Genomic DNA, 23,780 nt, shown 5'->3' with positions numbered 1-23,780 from the left:
TGTTTGTGATATTGACGTGATGGATTGGGGGATATCATGATATTCCCCAAGCTCTTGTTCTTAATTTCGACCCCTCTTTCCTATGTATCTCCCGGTAAGTATACATTTTTCATCAAAAGGGGCAAAAAAAGTCCCAATCAAAGGGCTTGATGACAAAAGACAAATTACAGCGACTTTTGTTTTTTCTGCTACTGGTGCTTTTCGCCCTGTCCAGCTCATTTATCAAGGGAAGTCAAGAAGATGTTTACCTAAATTTTCATTTTCGACCAATTTTCATGTCACGTATACTCCAAAGTTAGAAAATTGTGAGGATCTATTTTAACATAATCATTTTCCCATATTTATTTGCCAAAAAGAAAGAACTTGGTTACCCAGAAGAACAGTGGTCCTTGATTATCATTGATACTTTTAAAGGGCAAGACAACGACGAAATGAAACGATTATGTGCGAAAAACAACTGTGAATTGATTATCGTTTCGCATAATGTCACGAATAAGTTCCAACCCTTCGACATCAGAATCAATCAGTCTGCCAAAAAATTCATTTCACATAAGTTCAACGCGTGGTACACTGATAGAGTAAGCAAGCAGTTGTCAAACGGAGTTATTATTATTATTATTATTATTATTATTATTATTATTATTATTATTATTATTATTATTATTATTATTATTATTATTATTATTATTATTATTATTATTATTATTATTATTATTATTATTATTATTATTATTATTATTATTATTATTATTATTATTATTATTATTATTATTATTATTATTATTATTATTATTATTATTATTATTATTATTATTATTATTATTATTATTATTATTATTATTATTATTATTATTATTATTATTATTATTATTAATATTATTAATATTATTATTATTATTATTATTATTATTATTATTATTATTATTATTATTATTATATAGCGTATGAAATTATAATGGTCCGTGATTCTATGTGCGATTATCTTACACCCTAAACACATTAAATACTTTACATGTTCCAATTTTTTAAAAAAGAACCATTTTTAAGGAACTTGGTGTTCTTTAACAACTTATTAAAACATTGTTATAAAAGCGGAATGTATTGTTCTATTGTTACTCACAAGACAAGAACGTGTCGTTCCCATAGGGAATTTGATGGAATTTATGTGACGGTATATATCGTTCCACTCTATTTGTTCCGTTGAATTCTTTTATATATCATAACGATAATATATGCGAAATGATTATCTTGAGGAATAGTTATTTAATTATGAATAGTCTGCAGTCTAATTTATATTGTGCCACTTGAAATAATTCCGTTTTCGCTGCTACCTTAACTCTGCTATGGAGAGCGTCCTTCATTATAAAAAGGAATTGTTTTAATGAGAAGTTTCTCAACTAATACTTTGTATACGAAGTAAAGTATAAGGTAAGTTGTTCAAACTTTAAATTTATAGTAAATAGGATTCTTTTTTTATTCAAATGAATTCTTTTTTTTATCCTACTTTCTATGCTTTGTTAAAAACTAATATTGTTATAAACTTTCTATAAATTTTGTTTCTAGAGAACTTTAAAGAAATCGGAATGACAAAACGAGTCTTGCAAAAGCCTGCGTGGAAAGAGGCATTGGGAGCCTCAATGAGATCGAAAAGGCTTAAGTTAATGCCTGATAAAGATAACCGCTTTTGTTGTCCTGTGGCTGATTGTGACAGCGAGTCGTATGGAAGTAAAAGAGGGTGTAGAAAACATGTCTATAACCGTCATGGATGGTTTTATTATTTCGATAAAAGACCGAATATCGACGAAGTACTTCCCCACTTCAGTACGAAAAATCGCATAAAAGATCCCCAAAGAAAGCGCGCCTGCACATTTTCAATGCCGTCTTTTGCTAAAACATGTAATTTGGCGGTTGCATTTAGGACATGGTTAAAAAGTCCAGGTGGTGGTGGTAAAGATCATTCTCAGGCCGATCAAATAACTTGTAAAGTTTTAAAGTATGCCAAATATTGCTGCGAGGATTCTCCTTCGGTATGGGAAGTACCATTCCCTGTTATCGACTACTGTGTTGGCTCTATTAATATGCTTTCTGATTTCGTAGATTTTTTGAGAGACCAATGGAAGGTTGGCTTCTCAGGAATAATTGGCTACATGAATGCTATTGGGCACATGCTTGATTACAGACGAAGCACAGGTACGACTGAAAAAAATTTGTCGGTATTTGTTGCTGCAGAGATTTATTTGCACCGTGTTAAGAAATTCCTCCTTCGTAAAATGAAAGCTGAATGGAAGTGTATCTTAAGTGTTGAATATCTAAACAGTATAGACTGTTGGGCGACACTATATGATTTACAAAAGGTGATACCATACCATAGTGAAAAATATAAACAACTTGTGTTAAATGCTAAAAACGCAAGTGCATGTGTCGCAGCACACGATTTATCATTTTCGACTTCCTTCATAGTAGCTGTATTATTTTTAATGGTGAAGGCTTCAAGACCCATGACGTATCAAACTCTTACAGTAACAATGATTAAAGGCGTGAAAGAGGATGGTTTTATAGATCAGAATGTCTTTAAAACTGCGGAGAAATACGGATTTGACTCTCTTTATTTTTCCATAGATGTACTCACACTAATAAACGAATACATTGACAATGTACGACGAAGATTGAACCCCACCAACGATTATCTACTAGTGTGTCGAAATGGTAAGCAGTTGACGCGTATTTCGGACGTATTCGGTAGAATTGTTTATCAAGCAATTGGTAAGTATATAAATCCTACACGATATAGGCAAATCATCGAACCGAAAGTGTTGCACACTTAGAAACAAAAGAACAAGCAATTCTTTCTCAAGATCAAAAACACACGTCGCAGGTAGCTAAAGTTCATTACCAGAAGACTGAATCGCGCAATATAGCTGCAAAAGCCAGGTTATGTATGGATAAATTACGAGATCAAACAACGTGTACTTTAACTGTAAGCGAAATCAATAGTAACACCAAAAATGTGAAAACGTCTGGAAGTACTTTGGAACACGAAACACATGTTCAAACGAGACAGAAAAAAGTTAGTTTTAGTGCCATGGAGGACAAGTTTTTACAAGCTGGGCTACAAAAATATGGCAATGCAAAATGGACTTCCATTCTCGCAGATCCTAACTACTCCTTTCATTGTAGCCGTAAAGCTAGTACATTGGCGGTTAGAGCGAAGACAAAAAAATTTATATAAGTTTAAATTGTATTTATAATAAAAATAACTTTGTAAATTTACAAAGATTTTTGAAAACCAGAATATTCAAATAGTCTTTTAACTTTGTTACAGTCAAAACCGGCGTACACATAAAGGCTTTTTTCCTCTTACGATTTGGCCAATAATCTGGTGTATTAAGTACCCTCGTGTGTGAAGGCGGTTCGCAAAAACTTGGTTCTCCCTTCAAAGCCGCTATCGGTATAGTTATGAAAACTTCATCATCTGATAGGCAAACAATATTTTTTTCCACGGAAATTGCCAGCGTTGAACAGGAATGTGAGAACGGTAAACCCTCCTTAGATGCTGAGCATTCGTTATCCGAAACGTTTACCACAACTGCCTCTTCATTCACCATTTTAGCGTACACATAAGCGTCCACACAATTTAGGTGAAACTTACACGCTGTAAGCCTTTAAGTATGCAAATAATGGCGCAAATGCAACATTCATTAAACGCACACTCATCCCCATTCCTACTTAAAATGACTAAAGTGATTCTTGTAACGCCTTGTAACGCTTGGACATGCTGATTGTAACGCCTTGTAACACGTTGTAACGCTTTGTAACCTATTTCCATGAAAAAATGACTGTGAAATTTTTGGAAATGGCTAGAGTGATTCTTGTAACGCCTTGTAACGCATGGACATGCTGATTGTAACGCCTTGTAACACGTTGTAACGCTTTGTAACCTATTTCCATGAAAAAATGACTGTGAAATTTTTGGAAATGGCTAGAGTGATTCTTGTAACGCCTTGTAACGCATGGACATGCTGATTGTAACGCCTTGTAACACGTTGCAACGCTTTGTAACCTATTTCCATGAAAAAATGACTGTGAAATTTTTGGAAATGGCTAGAGTGATTCTTGTAACGCCTTGTAACGCATGGACATGCTGATTGTAACGCCTTGTAACACGTTGTAACGCTTTGTAACCTATTTCCATGAAAAAATGGCTGTGAAATTTTTGGAAATGGCTAGAGTGATTCTTGTAACGCCTTGTAACGCATGGACATGCTGATTGTAACGCCTTGTAACACGTTGTAACGCTTTGTAACCTATTTCCATGAAAAAATGACTGTGAAATTTTTGGAAAAGGCTACAGTGATTCTTGTAACGCCTTGTAACGCATGGACATGCTGATTGTAACGCCTTGTAACACGTTGTAACGCTTTGTAACCTATTTCCATGAAAAAATCACTGTGAAATTTTTGGAAAAGGCTACAGTGATTCTTGTAACGCCTTGTAACGCATGGACATGCTGATTGTAACGCCTTGTAACACGTTGTAACGCTTTGTAACCTATTTCCATGAAAAAATGACTGTGAAATTTTTGGAAATGGCTAGAGTGATTCTTGTAACGCCTTGTAACGCATGGACATGCTGATTGTAACGCCTTGTAACACGTTGTAACGCTTTGTAACCTATTTCCATGAAAAAATGACTGTGAAATTTTTGGAAAAGGCTAGAGTGATTCTTGTTACGCCTTGTAACGCATGGACATGCTGATTGTAACGCCTTGTAACACGTTGTAACGCTTTGTAACCTATTTCTGTAGAGAAAACCGCTTTTCGCATGTCACTTTAGAAAAGGAGTATGTGGTGGGATATGAGGGAAGGAAAACGCAAAAAAGTTTTTTTTTAATTGTCTTCTTCGTCCGAACTAATGCAGATAACATCACAATCGAGAGAAGTGGTTGAATTATCTGCGGAAAATAGCTCTAATTTTACTGAAGAAATTTCAGGAACACTTTCATCATCTGACACGAGGTCTATAAAAGCAGTACTGTTATTTGCTGGACAAAACGGCATATATTCTTGCTTAACAGTGGAAACAAGTTTTGTCGACTGAGCATTGATTTCATGTTCTTCTGTTTCTTCTTCTTCCCTATGACCTTCCTCCTCTTCGTTTGTTTCCTCTTCTTCTTCCTCGTTCTCTTCGCGGTCGTGGCTACTACCTTCTCCTTCGTCTTCGTCTTGCTCAATTAGTTGTGCCCAATCAGGGTAGAGCTCCTTCATTTCTTTCGTCGGGAAGCAATCGCGGCAGGAGTTTGTAGCAAGCAACCACGTGTCGTAGAACGTGTCACTACCCTGCCAGTTGATCCTTTTACGGCGTTTGAAAGCTACCAAGGTCTTATCGTTATTAATTAATGGGCAGATTTCCTCCCATGCCCCAGCGGCTATCTCGTACATTTTGCGCATATATTCAGCACTGTGTAACTTGTTTTCTATGTCAAACAGTTCATGATCAAAGTTAAGCGCATGGTACAAAATGCCATCCCTATCGTCGGCCGCAATAATGGCATAGTCGATAGCCTCTTGCGGAACTGCATTCTCAATCTGAACTCGTGTGCTTAGACCACTGCTAGATGCTTCCAATGTTTGCTCTTCGTCCAAGAAGACCGACGGATCGCAATCAACGTCGTTGTACACAGCGCCTACTTGATTTTTCTTCGCAACATTGGTTTCGCTGGTGAAAAGCGAGATGTCTTTCAACTGGCTGGCAACGTACACAAATATTTCCATGCAGTGCATTCTCATCCACTCTACGGGAAAAAAGTCATTACTTATTTTTATGCATATTGATTTACACCATTGTTATCATTTATTCTCATGAGATACTTACTTGTTATGCTATTGTCCTTCACTCGAAGTGTCTTAGTTTCGAAAACTTCAAGACGACGCAGGATAGCCTCACCATCTACACCATTTCCGAAGTCCGGCATTATATTAGTTGTTATAAAAAAACCCGAATTGTATTGAAAACGGGCCGGTTTTTTGTGTTTTTGCGGGATCATAACCAAGCCGCCTATAAGAGAAAGTGGTATCCCATCTGCACATTGCCACATTTTATTCAAAGTAAATGTTCATGTACTGCATCGACATCGACTTACCTTGCAATATTCTTTTTGCATCTTCACAACATAGACTGTCGCTAGTCCATTCATCCATAAATACGACTTGTGTATTTCTATTTATCAGGTGGCCTGAGAATCAACCATCCCGAACCACGTCAGCAATGTACATTTCTGGAATAATGCCTAAAAGGACAAATGTATGTCAGTAAGTGCCGTCTAAAAGTCAGAAGTTTTCACGAACTTTATTTAATTACCTTGAAATGGAGCAAACCAACTTGATTTCCACTATCAGGAGGACCTACTAGCAACAATTTCTTTTCTTTCATGGGATACTGACCGGCGAGCAAAATTTGGTACCATTTTTGATAAAAACGCAACTGCACATTTCTATCTGGGAAGCTATTTTCGACACCTACAAATGTAGTTCACTGCACCTTTTTTAGAACTACGTTACAACAAGTTACAATACGTTACAACACGTTACAACTACCACCTTGATATGTTACAACGTGTTAAAAGATAAAAAAAACACATTTTCTTCACTGACAATGCGTTACAACAAGTTACAATACGTTACAACACGTTACAACTACCACCTTGATATGTTACAACGCGTTAAAAGATAAAAAAAAAACATTTTCTTCACTGACAATGCGTTACAACAAGTTACAATACGTTACAACACGTTACAACTACCACCTTGATATGTTAAAACGCGTTAAAAGAAAAAAAACACATTTTCTTCACTGACAATGCGTTACAACAAGTTACAATACGTTACAACACGTTACAACTACCACCTTGATATGTTACAACGCGTTAAAAGATAAAAAAAAACATTTTCTTCACTGACAATGCGTTACAACAAGTTACAATACGTTACAACACGTTACAACTACCACCTTGATATGTTACAACGCGTTAAAAGATAAAAAAAAACATTTTTTTCACTGAAAATGCGTTACAACAAGTTACAATACGTTACAACACGTTACAACTACCACCTTGATATGTTACAACGCGTTAAAAGAAAAAAAAAACATTTTCTTCACTGACAATGCGTTACAACAAGTTACAATACGTTACAACACGTTACAACTATCACCTTGATATGTTACAACGCGTTAAAAGAAAAAAAACACATTTTCTTCACTGACAATGCGTTACAACAAGTTACAATACGTTACAACACGTTACAACTACCACCTTGATATGTTACAACGCGTTAAAAGATAAAAAAACACATTTTCTTCACTGACAATGCGTTACAACAAGTTACAATACGTTACAACACGTTACAACTACCACCTTGATATGTTACAACGCGTTAAAAGAAAAAAAACACATTTTCTTCACTGACAATGCGTTACAACAAGTTACAATACGTTACAACACGTTCCAACTACCACCTTGATATGTTACAACGCGTTAAAAGATAAAAAAAAACATTTTCTTCACTGACAATGCGTTACAACAAGTTACAATACGTTGCAACACGTTACAACTACCACCTTGATATGTTACAACGCGTTAAAAGAAAAAAAAAACATTTTCTTCACTGACAATGCGTTACAACAAGTTACAATACGTTACAACACGTTACAACTACCACCTTGATATGTTACAACGCGTTAAAAGAAAAAAAACACATTTTCTTCACTGACAATGCGTTACAACAAGTTACAATACGTTACAACACGTTACAACTACCACCTTGATATGTTACAACGCGTTAAAAGATAAAAAAAAAACATTTTCTTCACTGACAATGCGTTACAACAAGTTACAATACGTTACATCACGTTACAACTGCCACCTTGATATGTTACAACGTGTTAAAAGAAAAAGAGCCAACATTTTTTTACTGACAATGCGTTACAACAAGTTACAATACGTTACAACACGTTACAACTACCACCTTGATATGTTACAACGCGTTAAAAGAAAAAAAAACACATTTTCTTAACGCGTTAAAAGAAAAGTAAAAACAATTACCTTCTATAAATGGCTTTGGTTCGGGATTTTTTCCCTCTCGATGAAAGTACCGTACGAATGCTCGGGGAGATCCCTTTAAATTTGGCTTGATATCGAAACATTTTTTGGCGATGTTATAACAAACTCCATTTGGCAAGCATTCAATGTAATTGTAATCCAGAGTTATATGATCAATTATTTGACACTCGCCGTCCGACAGCAAAAATACCAACTCTCGTAAATTTGGCGTAATTTCGTTGGCGATTGCTTTGTTTTTCAACGAGCGATAGAGATAGCTTTTCACCGAACAACAGTAAACGTATGTGTATCTGCTTTCTCCTATTTTTTTGTATACACCTCCATTGCACAGTCCAAAGCTATTCCTCTCCATCATCCTTCGAACTATATCCACGGATTGACAAAGTTTGTTAGTTGGCTTAACGGGAATAGTTACTTCTGTGCCTATGCGTGTAACAATGTAAAAACATGTTTTAACTTCTACAAAAAACTTAGTCTTATTATTGGAGAAGTAAGTAAATTTGTTCGTGGCAACTTACCTTCCGATTTATCAATTACTTTTAAATCAAGCGATGTAAATCTGATTTCGGATAAACCACGAATTACATCTTGATATACCTCTTTATCAATATTTTTTGTTAGAATTAACTGACAGGGTTTCATCGAGTACTGTTCGCTTTCCATTACAGCAACGTGGTCAAGTTGAACACCTTCATCTCTAGCTGCACTCCTAATCATTGTGCGATGGGATATCTCAACTATCCGTTTTGCTTCTTCCCTATTGTGGTCTTTCAAGACTTGGTATAACGATCCTGAGAATGCTTGCAATGCACTGGTTTTGCCTACAAATATCAAATGTGGCGTAAAATATTCGAAAAACATTGACAGTATTTCAAGTACTAAAAGGTTCAAGTATTTACCTCTTGTCTGTATAGCATTGCACGTTGTTAAATTCAACCCGGCTTGCATAAAAGACTTCGACAAATTTGTTTCAAATTGACTTAAGGTACAGTTTGGCAAGTCGCACGCGATCCAGAAAGAAATGCCAGGAAATGTTTCAGGCGCATTTGCGCCGTTTCTGTTATCACCTTCACTGCTAGAGTCGGCTTCTTCTTCTTCCTCCCCTTCATTCCTCATCGACTTTCTCTTACGAGGTCTGGCCATATAGGTAATACAAGAAAAAAAACAGGATACTTGTTCGTTGCTAAGCAATATGTTCTCCATCTGCATTCTCTTGCCCCAAATGACCTCGCGGGCATCAACATCACTTCCCCACATCGCACGAACGGCTACTACCTGATATTTTCTTATTACCGGTTGGACGATGCATGCCTTCAGGGCGCGTTTCAAAACTTCACTTCGCAGTTGCCTGTTAGCCATGTTCTGCTAAGTAATACAAACGAATGCTGTAGCGGAACAAAAATAATCTCCTATGGTTATTATTATTATTATTATTATTATTATTATTATTATTATTATTATTATTATTATTATTATTATTATTATTATTATTATTATTATTATTATTATATTATTATTATTATTATTATTATTATTATTATTATTATTATTATTATTATTATTATTATTATTATTATTATTATTATTATTATTATTATTATTATTATTATTATTATTATTATTATTATTATTATTATTATTATTATTATTATTATTATTATTATTATTATTATGAATGTTTATACAGGATGGATATAATTCAGTTTTTAAAAAACTGCTCTTAATATATGTCCTGTGAAAAATAAAATTATAAAACATTATTATATAACAGTTAAAAACATGAGTTAAAAATACTAGCTTTACAATAAGGCATAAAATAATTTATTACAGGTTAAAATAGCTTTTAGTTTTTCTTACGAAACTTGGTAAAGTATCCGATTTTCGAATTTCGATTGGCAAGTCATTATAAATCTTTGATCCCATAAATTTAAAACCAGATCTATTTACTTCAAGTCTCACTCTAGGTATTGTCAGTAAGTAATTGTTGTTTCGGGTGTTTCTACTGTGCGATCTTATCTCAAAGAAATCTTCAAAATTGCTACACACTGCTTTTTCCAAGCATTTTCTGACGAGCATGACAGCATGTTTCTTTATTTCATTCATAATTGGTACTTGACGTTTCTCTGTCACCTTCGCAATTCTTCTATCAAGCGATTGAAGCTTATTTTGCTGGCCGTTGGTAAGATTCAGGTTTGTAGTGCAGCAGTAAAGAAGCGCTGGCAGCAGCATTCCGACATATATTTTAGTGATGGCATTTTTCGTTAAGTTGGATTTCAATGAGAGTAGTAAACGAAGCTTGGCAGATATTTTCTTGTAAAGACTTATAAAGTGATGGTTCATTGACAAAGTCTGGTCGAGAACAGTCCCAAGATATCGATATTCGGTGGTTGCGTTAATTAGCTTTCCGTTGATTTCCAAGTTCAAGGTTGATCCGTTTTTCTTCAAATTTTTGCGAGTGCCGAATATCATCGATTCGGTTTTTCCAGCCTTCAGATTTAATACAAGTTCGTTTTCAATGAAGTACCTGTCTACGTTTTTCAATTCAGCGTTGAAAGCGATCTCAAGTTGCTGGCTTGTTTTTCGTCCAATGTATAACACAGTATCGTCCGCAAAGTTTAGTACTCTAGAATGTTTCAAACAATTTTCGAAATCATTGAAGTAGATTAAAAAGAGACAGGGTCCAAGAATAGACCCCTGTGGTACACCACAAACAATGGGGTTGGGCTTAGACCATTGACCATTTACTTCACAAATCTGGGTGCGGTTAAACAAGTAGTCTGCGAACCAGTTTAGTGACAAACCTTTGACTCCATAACTTCTTAGTTTTGACAGGAGAATGGAGTGGCTTAAAGTATCGAAAGCCTTCGACAGGTCAACGTAAAGCGCATCTGTTAAATTCCCTTTGTCTATCTCCTTCCTGATTTCTTCTGTCAGATAGAGTGTAGCTAATTCGGTAGATCGTTTCTTCCTGTATCCGTATTGGTTGGGTGTTAGAAATTTCATTTTCTTCAAGATAGTTCACAAGTTGAACATAAACAGCTCTCTCCATTATTTTAGATATGACCGGTGGGATGGAGCTCGGTCGATAGTTTGACATTTCGTCCATTTTCCCACCTTGGAGTGGGATGACTTTCGCCAACTTCCATTCAGTTGGTATGGTGGCTGTTTTTAGCGACAAGTTGATGATGAACGATAAGGGACTTGATAACGCTGTGGCTCCGTCTTTCAAAAGTCCTGATGGCATTTGGTCATAACCTGTAGCTTTCTTGCGCCGCAACTTCTTCAGCTGACTTTCAACAAATACATTTGAAACGTAAGTGAACGCAAAAACAGAATTTGTATTTTCATTCACTTGACTTGGCTTACTCCATATAAATTCCTTTATTGGCAGTGCAAGAGATTTAAGTTTATTTGCACATGTGGAAAAATATGAACAAAAACTACCAGCTTTTGTTAAGTTTTCTGCAGCCGATGTACATGTGACATTGTTTACCGACTTCCTTTTTGTTGGAAAAATGCTTTTAATAATTTTCCAAAATTTTCTTGGGTTACTCTTGTTCTCGATAAGGAGGTTTTTGTTCTGTTTTTGTTCTTCTTTCTGTTCTCTTCTTTTTTTTATCATGTTATTGCATCGGTTCTTTAGGTTTTTGTAAAGACGCCAATCAGCACTGTTGCCTGATTTTCGTGCCTTCCTCAAGACAGTATCTCTCCGAGACATAAGTCTCCTAACCTCCGTACCTAACCACGGGCACTTGCCTCCCTTCACTCTCTTTTGTATGAGCGGCGCGTGTTTATCGATTACGGTTAACAAAATATTTTTAAAATAACTCCACGCACTAATTACATCAGTCAATGTGTACAAATGCTTCCAATTTTGTTTATTTAATTCTTTTAAAAAATCATCATGGTTGTAGTTGGTATAATTACGACAAGTAATTACTTTTGGTGGAAGTTTTTGACCAGTGTGTCTTCGAACGCAAGCGACGCAATCGTGATCGCCAATACTCAAGCGTATAACTTTTGTGGAACGAATTAGCGAGTGATTGTTTGTATTAATCAAATCTATAAGGGTGCTTGATTCTTTTGTTGTTCTCGTAGCCGCTGTTACCAACTGTTTAAATCCCTGGACAGCCATTAGCTCTTTAAATTCTGAATGATCATTTTTATTTTTATAGTTAACATTAAAGTCGCCCATAATGATAACTTCTAGCGATAGGTCGTTAACGGTCTCAAGCGTGTATTGAAAATATTCTTTCCACTTTTTGTGTAAGTGAAGTGAATTGGCCGGGGGTCGGTACATACAGCAAATTAGATAATGTTTCGCTTTTTCCGGGCATATTTCGATTCACATGTTTTCTAAAAATTTACATTCAAGGTCTTCTCGTCGTTTCGTATATAGCAACACCTCCTCCTAGGCCAGTTTTTCGTCTATTTTCTACAAACTGGAACCCCGGAATACAAAACAAGTTATCGCTTTCGTGTACAATATGTGACTCTGAGAGAGATAAAATTGAGTTTTTCTCTCCTGAAAATAAAGCCGAAAGATTTGGTAAACAATTTGTCAAACCTCTACAGTTTTGGTGAAATAACTTTACTCCTTTTCTGAAAGTAAAATCTGTTAATCTACCAACATTTCCATCGGCTTGTGGTCCCGGGCACGCTTCAATATCTCCTGCTATCAATAAAAGTAGCGGTAAAAACAAACTGCGTTTTACGTAAGCCAAATTCCTGCTCTTTTGATACTGCCATAAACAACCAAAAGAAATTGCAGCATCCACTCGTGTTAGATGTGTTGAAACTTCACTATTTGTGAACAGTGGCTTCTTTACAAGTATACCAATAATTAAAACAACAAGAATCTTTGTCAAGAGCCAACTTGCGTCCGCTCTGGCCGCCATCATGAAAGTCAGCATTTTGTTGCAACTGGTGATGTCAAAGTCTTTCTCAAGTTAAGTGAGTTAAAGCCTCTACATGCGCAGTGGATTGTTGAAACATACGACCATCTCAAGCTACAAAATGATTCAATTATCAACGGTTTTGATGATGCAGGGATCAAGTCTGCTAACAGCGTCTTTACACGTATAAAGAACCCATTTGATGAGCAGGGACAACAACTTAGTTATTCATCTTAATAGATTTATTTACAATAAAAAGAGAAAACTTATACCGACTCAAACACGAAGATTTTCAATTTTGGTGAAAAATTTCGGTTATAAAATTTCGCTGGTGAAAAGTGACGAATTTCTAATTTTATCACTTTCTACCGACGAAACTTTAACCGATAATATATTCAATTTATTCGTGGTATGAAATACATAAATACATATACTTAAAATGAATTTTCAAAAAATGTAACAGACTGGAACAGACAATTATGATTTCTGGTATTTGGTTGGTCGATGAACTATTCCGTTTGATGCAAAGTTAAAGTTGAAATCATTTCAACTTTATTGTGGGCAAAAACGGAAAAACATATAAAAACTAAACGAATAATTACAAGATAGCCATTCAAATTTAAGTATTTTCTTGTTATGTCCCGTTCCGTTTTGCTGTCCAGTGTTTTCTAAACAATAGGGACTTTACGAAACAAGAACGGGAACTAAAACTATACGAAAAAGCGCGCCAAAAATTGATTACTTTAAGATTAAACGAAAGCGACAACGTAAAATAAAGTCAAAAAAAATGCAGTCGACGGTCGATATCTCGAACTCTCAGGGGACCGAAGAAAAAGTTCGAGATATCGAGCGTCGAAAGGCTTTAAAGTTCGAGATACTTGTTTAGGAGGGTTTACGTTTTTGATTAGATTGCTTAACCAAAAAGGAGAAACAGAAAAAAGAAAGAATATATGAATATTAGTATGTATTTTGTTACTAAACTCCGAAGAAGAATAAAATAATACTCTGCTTTCAAAAATCCCAAATGGTAAACATTCGTCTCTTTGATGTATCAATCAAACTTTAAATAAAATTGAATGTTTTTGTTCGAAAAATAAGGGAAAAGTTCGAGATAACGTGATAAAATGAGCACAAAATTTAGAGAGAAAAATCTTCCACTTCAGAAGAAGCATTCGCTTTTTCTGCGTTCTTTTATCATAGTATTTCTATATGTCATTTTTACTTCGTTAAAATACTCTACGTTCTACCCTCAACTTCACAATGGTTCCTTTTGAGTCGAAAGAAAAACGGCAACTGTTCTGGGGGGTTTACTCTGATCTGCACATGCGCACTGTAAATAAGCCTGTCCTTGTTTCGTGAGGTCGCTGAAAGCCACAGCCATTGGTTGATCTCTCCCCGTCGTCACATTAAGCGAATGTTATATTAATCAAACGATTTATGTATGTTAATTAGTAATCAATTAATTGTGCATGTTTTTATAGCTTTGCATTGTTAGCCAAAATAATACATTAAATGCAAAATAAGCAAAAGGAAAAGCTATTCTGCTAGCCAGATCTAATTTTGGTGTTGAATTATAATATTCTCGATCACATTCTGGATTCTTATTTTCATTTCGTTTGGGTTTAACACTAATAACACGGTTGGGTTCTACTTTCATGAATGAGTACGTGGAAGATCTAACTCTGCTTGTGAAATCGTTGACAAAGATTCCTTCTTTCGTAGCATGTGTTGGAACTGATAAGCGCCGACGTTTGTTTCCAATTTTATTGAGTTCGTTCATTGCTATGTTTTCATTTCCAAAAGTTGTTTCAGTCGAACTTCTACTTCGACTGTCTCCTATGTTTTTCTAAATAAATAACATAGAAATAGGTTACTAGCGCGATACACACTGCTTTTACACACATCGGTAAACTTCTTTACAAAAAACACTTCTCATATTTCCTGCCTCCATAATTAAGTTGCATGTTTCAAAAATTAATTACCGAAAAATGTTTTTATTTGCAGAAGAGGATTGTTAATATGTCGTCCACATAGCAGCCAAGACAGCAGAATACCCATCTGTAAATTCTAGCTAGTAGTTGTTTTTCATAACTATTCCAAAAAAAAATTAAAACAATGCGCAAAAAATGTTGATAAAATAAAGACTGTACTCATTTTAAACCTATTGCATAAAACCTTTTTGTATTAGTATTAATTGTCTAATAAATGTCTTTTTCTATTAATATTACGGTGTGTTGTTAATGTCGTCCGATTGTAGGCTTTCAGATTTAAAATAGCTGAAATAGCAAGTTTGAACTCTATTCTATCAACGCTCATTTACGTGTAAGATTTTATTATTTTGATGAGTATGTGTTCTTTTTATGTTCTTGTTTCTTTTATCATTTCGTACATCCTTGTTCGTGTTTGTTTCACCTTCCATAGGATCACTCCATTAAAAGGTCATTATAGAGAAACGCCTTGGTAAAATATGTTTGAGGATTGCGATGGAAATTACATAAAAAACTATTTGTTATTTTTTGCCCGGAAGCGTATTACCAAAATTTGATAATCTACTTAGAATCCACAGGAGTCATTAAAATACATTGTATTTGCTATTTCGGCAAAATATATTTGGTGCATTCTTTCACGATATCGGCTAGTGTGGTAGATAGACAACAGCTGTCATTAAAGAGACAAACATGATCTGATTTTCACCGACAGATAGACAACGAGTATTGTAATATAGACGAGATTTTCACACTTTTTGATAAGGACACTGAGGAGTTTTCTAAGACATGCACAGAGAAAGTGATAATAAAGTTTCAAAACTTGTAATAACTTGCAAAAATTGAAATTACAAAAATAAACATGCCAGAAGACTTTTTGAGAAAGAAACCTTTTTGAGTTTATATCAAACTTACAAAGGAGCGTCTTGTTTCAACCAATCTTCTTCTTTTTCTTCGCCATTGGTTTTGCAGCGTGTTTTTGTTTTCTTCTTTTTCCTCATTTTTATTTGCGCTAATATTTAAAACAATCACAAACTCCATAATGCTACACACAATAAAACAAAATGATGCAATGAAATATGTATCAACAGATGTTAGGTAATCTACTCTTGGTAAACGAAGATTAATGGTTCCCCACATGAAACAAAGTATCCACAACGTCATTGCGCCAATTCCTAAGAAAAGTAACCAAACTTCCAATTCAACATTTCTAAACCCAACCTGGGATAGCAGGAAAAGTTACTCTGCTCACACTTGTAACCTTTTAAAACACACCCTTTTCCTAAAAGCTCTTTGAAAATCTTTAACAAAATTATACTCCATAATATTGATAGCGTCTTCTTTCCCATTCCACTTTTTTCAAACAGCATTTTTCTGCGCTTTTTTAAATTGTTTTCCTTCCGAAGTTGCTCTTTGACAGCAGATTTTTTGAAAACATAAGGAGGAGAACAGAGCGACATAAGTAAATGGAAAATACTTTATTTGAAACCAATGCTTATATAATAATTCTCGTGTAAATACGAGAAACTTTTCAGATTTTAGATAAGTACCGAGAACCTGCTTTGTGTGTATTTTATAGACCAAATATTTTTAAGTACATACGACCCTGATATATGATTTATACATAATTTCAGAATTGTTAACCCACGTCCGTTGGGCCTATTAAAGGGGCAACGAACCGGTTAAAATGCTCACATTCCGTATATCCCGCGCACATATTAAAAATCAGGTAAAAGCTTTTTGCGCAATGAACAGACCAGCGCACTTTGCTCGCTGGTTCAATATTCTTTTGTCTAAAAGTATATTTCAAAGAACTATTTCAGCAAGACTCATTCTGGATAAAAACATGACCAAGGCTGGAGAAGATAAAAATTCTAGATATATCTATATGTTCAAGTTTTTCGACGCTCGACTTTCGTGCAAGTCATTAAAGTCGAAAACCAACAGCCGTTCCGTGGCCCCTTTAACACCACTTCAACAGCTTTTGATTTATTGGCAGGAAATACAAAATAAATCAATTCCGTACTCCAACAAAACTCACACTTACCGAATCTTGCGGACACGCAATGTTTGTGAAACCAAAAGGAAAACCAAGACGCGCAAACAATAGCGGCACAAGGAAAGAATATTTGAAGCACGTATGCACTTATTTTTCTTTCGAAACGGAATGTAACTTCTAAAGTGCTAAATACTCCTTCTATGCAAAAAAAATCAAGCAATATATCAAGCATACACACGTGTTTTACCAGGGACAAACATTACAATAGGTTATCCAGTGACACTTGTGTCAAATTTATTACTTTTCTATTCACCAACTTCAACCCCAGGGCCTACACGTCTTTTTCATATGTCATATTAAAAAACACTACATTCCTTGGGTTTGAGGTTGGATATTGTTAAATTTATCAATTTTCTATTTACCGACTTCAACCCCAGGGCATGCACGTCTTTTTCATATGTCATGTTAAAAAACACTACATGCCTTGGGTTCGGGATTGGATATTTAATAATGAGAATTGGGGAAAGTGATAATTAAGCACTTGCATACCAAGATCATAATACTTTTCACCAGTGTTTATTCGGATGTTAGACATTGTAAATTGAGCTATTTTATTCCTCCGCACTGTATATCCTTTTCCATGCCATCGATATACAATGTGCTCCTTGGGGTAAGCATCTATGAGAATAAAAATTATTTATCTATGGCACATGATTCTATGCTATGACATGCTGACTGGTGCTGTACCAACAGATAAGAGATTTTTTAGGCATGTACACAATTTTTTGGAAAATGCCAAAATAGCTTTAAAACGCCAGCGCTGTTTCGGTCTATGTGAAATATCGTTAGCGTAGTAAAACAGATATTAAAAATGGAGATTGTCTTCCTAAAGAAGAAATTTCGAATCATTTATTTTTTTGACGTTTCTCTAGAGGGTAAGTACACCAAGGTTGTAAAGCGCTTTTTACATGAGACCGAAATAAAATTGAGAGAAAGTTGAATTTCACGTTGCATTGAAAAGTGGGATTATTTACATCATGTTTCATTTTGTATTGAGCCCTAAGAGGGCCAAATCTTTTGTGTTTGTGATTTTCAACCAGATACACTGATCGAGGACCGCATTTCAATCCGAGGAAAAGTGTTTACAGTGAAATCCGACACCGATTAGAAATTTCACTTCGGTCAATTTTAGTGTTGTGAAATACCAATCGAAGTTAGTTTCACTTCGCATACAGTGAAAAACTCATACAAAAAGACCTAAGAAAGGCACCGTAGAATGACGTTATTCAAACCGGTTTAAGTTCACTTCGGGCCTCAAGTAAACGAACTCTAAAACGCGTGTATTCTATTAATAATGTGTTTTAGCAACGTGTTTTATATCTATAAGCATATACTTACAACTTTGTAATATCATTCCACAGCTATGTACATCCATTGGATACTTGTGAAAGTCCATTTTACAATTTACAACAGCATTCATGCTAAAAAAACGAAAAAACGATAGTAGCAAAATTTGATATAACTGCAACAACAACAACAACAACAACAACAAAAACAGCAACACTAAAATGAAAACAATAACGCAACAGTGCTGAGCTAGGCTTCAATAAACTGTCAAGTTGTTATTCCCATTTTTCCACTTTTCAGATAATGATGAAATGCAAGCTTACCTTGTCTCCAAAAAAATTGTACCATCTTGACGTATAATGAATTTGGCATTAGGGCTTGCTATATCCTGCTTTGCAATGATGTGAGTGTTTACAATATAGGTATCTGGCGTCCAAATAACATCTGATGGAACACCTTTTCCGATTAAAGAAATAATTATATTTGATGAATTATGACGTAGTCTTTGGTCAATCCATGTTTGACGAAGAGATAGGTCCATTGAGTACGTCTATGAGATGTAGTAAAGAGTAAATTTTGAGCATATATTAGATCTGAAACAAATAGTGTAAGATTTGTGAAGAGAATATGCCTCACAAAAACATCAAATAACCTTTCATTACCAACCACACGCGGGACGTATTGTCGTGGTTGCCATTTGGAATAGCTATATCTTAGAATCTGTTACTCAGTCCAGATCTGTTTTTCTGAAAGTAGACTAAATTTTTTACTTCAAGATAAAATAGTTTCTAGGCCGAGGGTAAACTTGTGAATGGCTTTTTTGCGAAAATGCTTGACTTTTCAATAAAAAAAGTTGTAACAGCTGTGCAGAAGTAACTGCCAAGGCAATGGCAATGTTCTGTGCTAGCAAATCGGGCAAACACACTGTGTTATTAATCCAAAAAGTAATAGCAACTGGTACAGAGCCATAGTAAAGAAGGTTTCACTCATACCATTTGCATTTCGTTTAATTCTCCAAACTTTAAAATTGTTGCGTCTATATTAACCACCGTTGCATTACCTAAAAATCTTTGTGAAATTAAAAAATCATATTGTAAACTTTTTTACGGTAGCGTAAAATATTCACTTACCAGAATAATTTGGTCTTATTCTTCTGTTGTAACCTGTTAATAGTCGATGAAACTCTTTTGACACAAACTTATCCAAACCACTAAAAAAACAAAACGCATCATTTAGAACTCCTTTTTGATTTCTGAATGACAGCATTAATCTTGGTTATACCGAACACTTAAAAATAGGCTTTTAAGTGAAAGATAATTAGGGTCACGCATCAAATCGTAAAATGAAAGTTATATATGTTACAATCATTCAGTAACTCCTTAAATTCTATATTGGTGAATTATAATTTCGAAAGTTCGCTCACTTTGTGTTTGTTGATCCAAAGATGGTAATTTGGAAAAGCAAAGCCAATCTAGATGTAGAAAAAAATGGAATATTTATTTTCTCTCTATTTTCACAACATGATATAGTTTGAACTACTTACAAAACTTGTTTCTTATCCATTGTTTCAAGATTTAAACTTCATAGATGTATATAGTTTATTATGATTTTTTTTTATTATTTCTTTATTTTCCACTTCATAATTTATTTCTAACGATAACATTGATCAAAACAAAACACAGATGTATCACAGTTTTTGTCAATGAATTATTTAGTCTATCGAAATACGCGTGGAAATGAATTAAAAGGACTCAAATTTTTGACAAGAGATTACCAGATCACCCTCCTCCTACTCCTCCTTCTCTCCCTCCCCCTCTCCATTCTTCTCGTCAGACACGGAATAATTTAATCGAGTTTAATCAATCCTGTGTTGATTGACCGCCTAATAGCTCTGGGGTAAAACGTTCGCCTCCAGTGCCAAAAGTCTTAGGTTTAAAGTTAAAATCGACCCTTTCTGCTCAACTCTGAGCAAAAGAATAGGATCGACATCATAGGCAGTTGTCTAGTTAAGCGACTGTTGGGTTTGGACGCCTTTAGAAGGTCAAATTGGACCTTTGAATGTGCTAAGACCTTCTTCGCACGGCCCCCATGGATAACAGTCTTAGGGTTAAAGTCATAAATTGTTTTAAAAAGTGATGAAAAGATTAAAACCAATAAGTTTAGAATTTTAGATTTGCAAACAAATATTTCTTAGTAAGGGCGAAAAATACATTTATGAAGAGCTCAGGGAAAAGAGAATAGGTTTTTGAAAGGTTCAAAACTTTTTGATCGATAGTGTTTGATTCATTTGTTTTCAAATGAAAATACTTTTAAAAACTACTTGATTCAGTTAGACCGTACATAACAAAGTGATGTGTGGTAGGGTCATTTTATTTTTTGAAGTTTAAAACATGGCTAATGATGCTTAAAACTAAAACCAAATGTTTTCATTGACTAAAACCTGAAACCGCACTTGCTCACAATAATCTTGAAAAGTCAATAAAATACATCTTGCAATCGCCTAAATCGACAAGATACTTGAAGCAGCGAATTTAAAATGCTACTAAAATTCAATCGCTTCTTAAATTCAACATATAGAGATAGGCTTCAAAATTACCCCACTTCTTTTAAATATTTATTTAACATATCAGAACTTTTTTTGTTTACGAAAACAAAAACATGTTTTTCACGTTTCACACTTATCTTCTAAGTTCTTCTTCTTTTGATTTCATAGAAGTGTCAAGACTATTTTTCAGCTGTTTATTGCTCACAGAAGTTCAAACCAGGCACCTATCACCTTTTCTCTTTTCTTAAAAATGGAAACATCTAGCATCTGTTGAAGAAATTGCATCTGTTGAAGAAAGTACAAGCGTTTTGCTTCTTTTTATATAAATCTAGGGTTGAGTGGAAGATCTAGCGCATGTATTATCAATATTAAGTGTTATGATGGCAGATATAAATCAAACAACGTTCAAATTAACTGCAAAGGAAAGCAATTCCGGAACAGTAATTTTAATCCTAGATTCCATATCTTCCTGCATTTTAGTTGTTGCTTTATTCTTTAACTGGCTTGGTATACTTCTACTGTATCAACAGAAAACCAAAAGATACTCGAATCAAAAACTTATTCTAACCACATTGAGTATGACAGTAATCTGTATATCAACAACCGACTTGACATACACTATAGGTAAATTCACTGGATTAGAGAATGACGCACCGAAGATCTATTTCTTATGTGAAAAGATAATAGCATCCATTTTCATCACCTACTATTTGGTACTGTTCCTACTAACAATTGATCGATTTTTGGCGTTCATACTTATATTGCGCTACAAGGTCATTGTTACTGCATACAGAATCAAATTATATTTAGTGTTATGTTGGATTATTGGACCGGCAGTTGCGACTCCGTTTTTTTTCCTTGGGAAAAAAATCTTTTTTGATGTATGGTACAAGTTTATTTACTTAATTTTAGACAGTATCATTTTGCTAACAGTGGTTGTCACATATTCATATATATTATTTTCATTTAAACACAGATCATATATTCAAAAGCAAGGAAATACACACAGGCATCATCACGGTCATAATAAAATATTTCTTGTGATCTCCTTAATTACCATTAGCTTTGTTTTTATGGTGGCCATACCTGATGCAATACATGCGTATAGATTTGTGATGAAATATAAATGCAGTGAAGTTGAGGTTGCAGTCGTTGGAATATGCTGGAAGCTTAATTATATCTTGGACCCTGCAATATATATATTTCTACATCGCGAGATTCGGAAAATGCTTGTCAATGACATGCAAAAATTGAAGAGCTTTTTCTCGAATCGATGATTGAACTGGCGATGATTGCATTTCCTTGTCAGAATATCTTACCATCTGCTCCATGGCGAAAGTAAATGTCTGTCTTTTGTAGTGACGATGAGAAATAAGATTGATCAATAATAACCTGTTACTGTAAACAATGATCAGAACAAATCATATTTGAATTAAAAAAAAGACTATCAATGCTTCTACAGTTTGGAGCTTGAGAATAAAACTAAGGATAAAAACGTAATGATACTGCCACTTAATAATAGATGACATATTTAAACACCCTGTAAAAAGAAAAAGAAAAAACAACAACCAAACAATCCAACTGTAGAACTTGGATGTTTTAGTAATTAACACGTGATTTCGCAAATTATAAGGTTTTATTGATTAACGATTCCTTTACAATATCACCTTAACTGAACTATAATAAAATACACGGATCGCAGATTAATATATACCTAATCAGATCTTCTTCGAAAATGACGAAATAAAGATGAAGCATGATAAAATCTCAGAATTTTCTTAAAGTGCACACGCCCTAACTAAAACACTGGTCGCTCTATCGCGGAAAATGAAGTCATATGGAAACGACACCTAAGATGTAAAAAAGAAAGATTGACGAGAAACAAAATTTATTACAAACAGCAAATCAAACATTAAAATCAAAATTATCAATCGTAATTTAAAGAGACTTAGAAACTAAAAAGAAAAAAAAAGAAATGAGGAAAGGCAAAAAAAGAAATAGGAAAGACAAAGGTCAAGAACCATTTTTTGATTTTTTTGCAGGATAAAGCATGATGAAAAAAAAGGAAGTCTCTTTGTTGTCAAACTTTTTTTGCCTGAAATATGCACATACAAAGTCTACTGTTTTCGCTTTATTTTGACTCACTATTTTAAGAAAGGCCGTTATATAGCGATCAAAAGTAACTCATATTGAAAATTAAAAAGCTTGCTTTACCCAATTGCCGTCTACTTAAGATAGCTCTGCGTCGCTATCTTCTCTAAACCTTAACCGCCTCCGTCATCGCCACAAGGATTATAGTTAATTAAAACTATTATTTAATGGATTATGGCAATGTCACAATGTTTCATATTACTGCAATAAATGTGGCAATGCATGTACGTAGTGAAAATGAATGCGTAAGAGATTGGAATTAAGGAGTCGGAATTCTATTTAAATAGCCGGGGGTGAAACCGGGTTAAGCCACAATAAGGTCTGTGACTGAGCATTGAAAACCAGGTTGATGACTTATAAAAGTCGTAAACTGTGCCATACATTCGGGTGGAGCGCTTTAGTAGAAGTAAACAGTATGTCGCAATTCAAGTGAAGCGCACGCAGCATCATAGTGTTTGTAATATATTTTTCGAAAAACAACATTTCCGCAACTTTAGCTGTTTGCAATCTGTTGCTACTCCCTCATAGCAAAGAACTATAGGTCGAGGATATTTTATTTTGCGAAATAAGTTTCCGCGAAAGTTAATCGTCACACTGGGCTGGCGCGTAATTAAGGTAAACCGCGTTGCACATGCGTATTAGCGTAATACCCCATTCCAAAAAAAGCTTGATCATAAATGTGGTGTTAATAAAAACACAGAAAGCAGCTTGTCTTTATCCTGGACAGCTAAAAGAATCAGTC

At 34.6% G+C, this 23,780-nt stretch overlaps 5 protein-coding genes across 6 annotated transcripts; 2 read left to right on the top strand and 3 right to left on the bottom strand.

Moving 5' to 3' along the window:
• The first annotated feature begins 884 nt into the window (after positions 1-884).
• LOC130622427 (uncharacterized) lies at positions 885-3,644 on the top strand. 2 transcript variants are annotated; one of them, XM_057437891.1, is made up of 2 exons: positions 885-1,428; positions 1,564-3,644. In XM_057437891.1, the coding sequence occupies exon 2, from the start codon at positions 1,584-1,586 to the stop codon at positions 2,823-2,825; it is 1,242 nt and encodes a 413-aa protein (XP_057293874.1). In that variant the 5' UTR covers positions 885-1,428; positions 1,564-1,583; the 3' UTR covers positions 2,826-3,644. The 2 variants fall into 2 exon arrangements, with proteins under 2 accessions (XP_057293874.1, XP_057293875.1); XM_057437892.1 differs by lacking the exon at positions 885-1,428 and having other exon boundaries at positions 1,477-2,190; positions 2,620-3,644.
• Positions 3,645-4,720: 1,076 nt separating this feature from the next.
• On the bottom strand, positions 4,721-6,277 carry LOC130621981 (uncharacterized). Its single transcript, XM_057437371.1, has 3 exons — positions 6,140-6,277; positions 5,872-6,054; positions 4,721-5,791 (listed from the first exon to the last, which is right to left on the bottom strand). Exons 1-3 carry the CDS (start codon positions 6,195-6,197, stop codon positions 4,887-4,889), a joined length of 1,146 nt encoding a protein of 381 aa, XP_057293354.1. The 5' UTR covers positions 6,198-6,277; the 3' UTR covers positions 4,721-4,886.
• A 3-nt stretch (positions 6,278-6,280) lies between these two features.
• Positions 6,281-9,585, bottom strand: LOC130621979 (uncharacterized). Its single transcript, XM_057437369.1, has 3 exons — positions 8,635-9,585; positions 8,099-8,539; positions 6,281-6,515 (listed from the first exon to the last, which is right to left on the bottom strand). Exons 1-3 carry the CDS (start codon positions 9,473-9,475, stop codon positions 6,346-6,348), a joined length of 1,452 nt encoding a protein of 483 aa, XP_057293352.1. The 5' UTR covers positions 9,476-9,585; the 3' UTR covers positions 6,281-6,345.
• Positions 9,586-13,241: 3,656 nt separating this feature from the next.
• On the bottom strand, positions 13,242-20,995 carry LOC130621980 (gamma-aminobutyric acid receptor subunit alpha-6-like). Its single transcript, XM_057437370.1, has 10 exons — positions 19,886-20,995; positions 19,766-19,813; positions 19,473-19,552; positions 19,335-19,402; positions 18,666-18,892; positions 18,394-18,476; positions 17,545-17,673; positions 17,044-17,193; positions 15,912-16,171; positions 13,242-14,857 (listed from the first exon to the last, which is right to left on the bottom strand). The coding sequence occupies exons 1-10, from the start codon at positions 19,903-19,905 to the stop codon at positions 14,471-14,473; spliced, it is 1,452 nt and encodes a 483-aa protein (XP_057293353.1). The 5' UTR covers positions 19,906-20,995; the 3' UTR covers positions 13,242-14,470.
• Positions 20,996-21,267: 272 nt separating this feature from the next.
• Positions 21,268-22,164, top strand: LOC130621223 (QRFP-like peptide receptor). The gene has a single exon (XM_057436536.1). The coding sequence runs from the start codon at positions 21,268-21,270 to the stop codon at positions 22,162-22,164; it is 897 nt and encodes a 298-aa protein (XP_057292519.1).
• Positions 22,165-23,780: the final 1,616 nt, after the last annotated feature.

This window comes from Hydractinia symbiolongicarpus, chromosome 12 (genome assembly GCF_029227915.1).
Source record: "Hydractinia symbiolongicarpus strain clone_291-10 chromosome 12, HSymV2.1, whole genome shotgun sequence".
Classification (NCBI taxonomy): Eukaryota; Metazoa; Cnidaria; class Hydrozoa; order Anthoathecata; family Hydractiniidae; genus Hydractinia; species Hydractinia symbiolongicarpus.
This window is presented reverse-complemented; position numbering and strand designations above follow the sequence as displayed.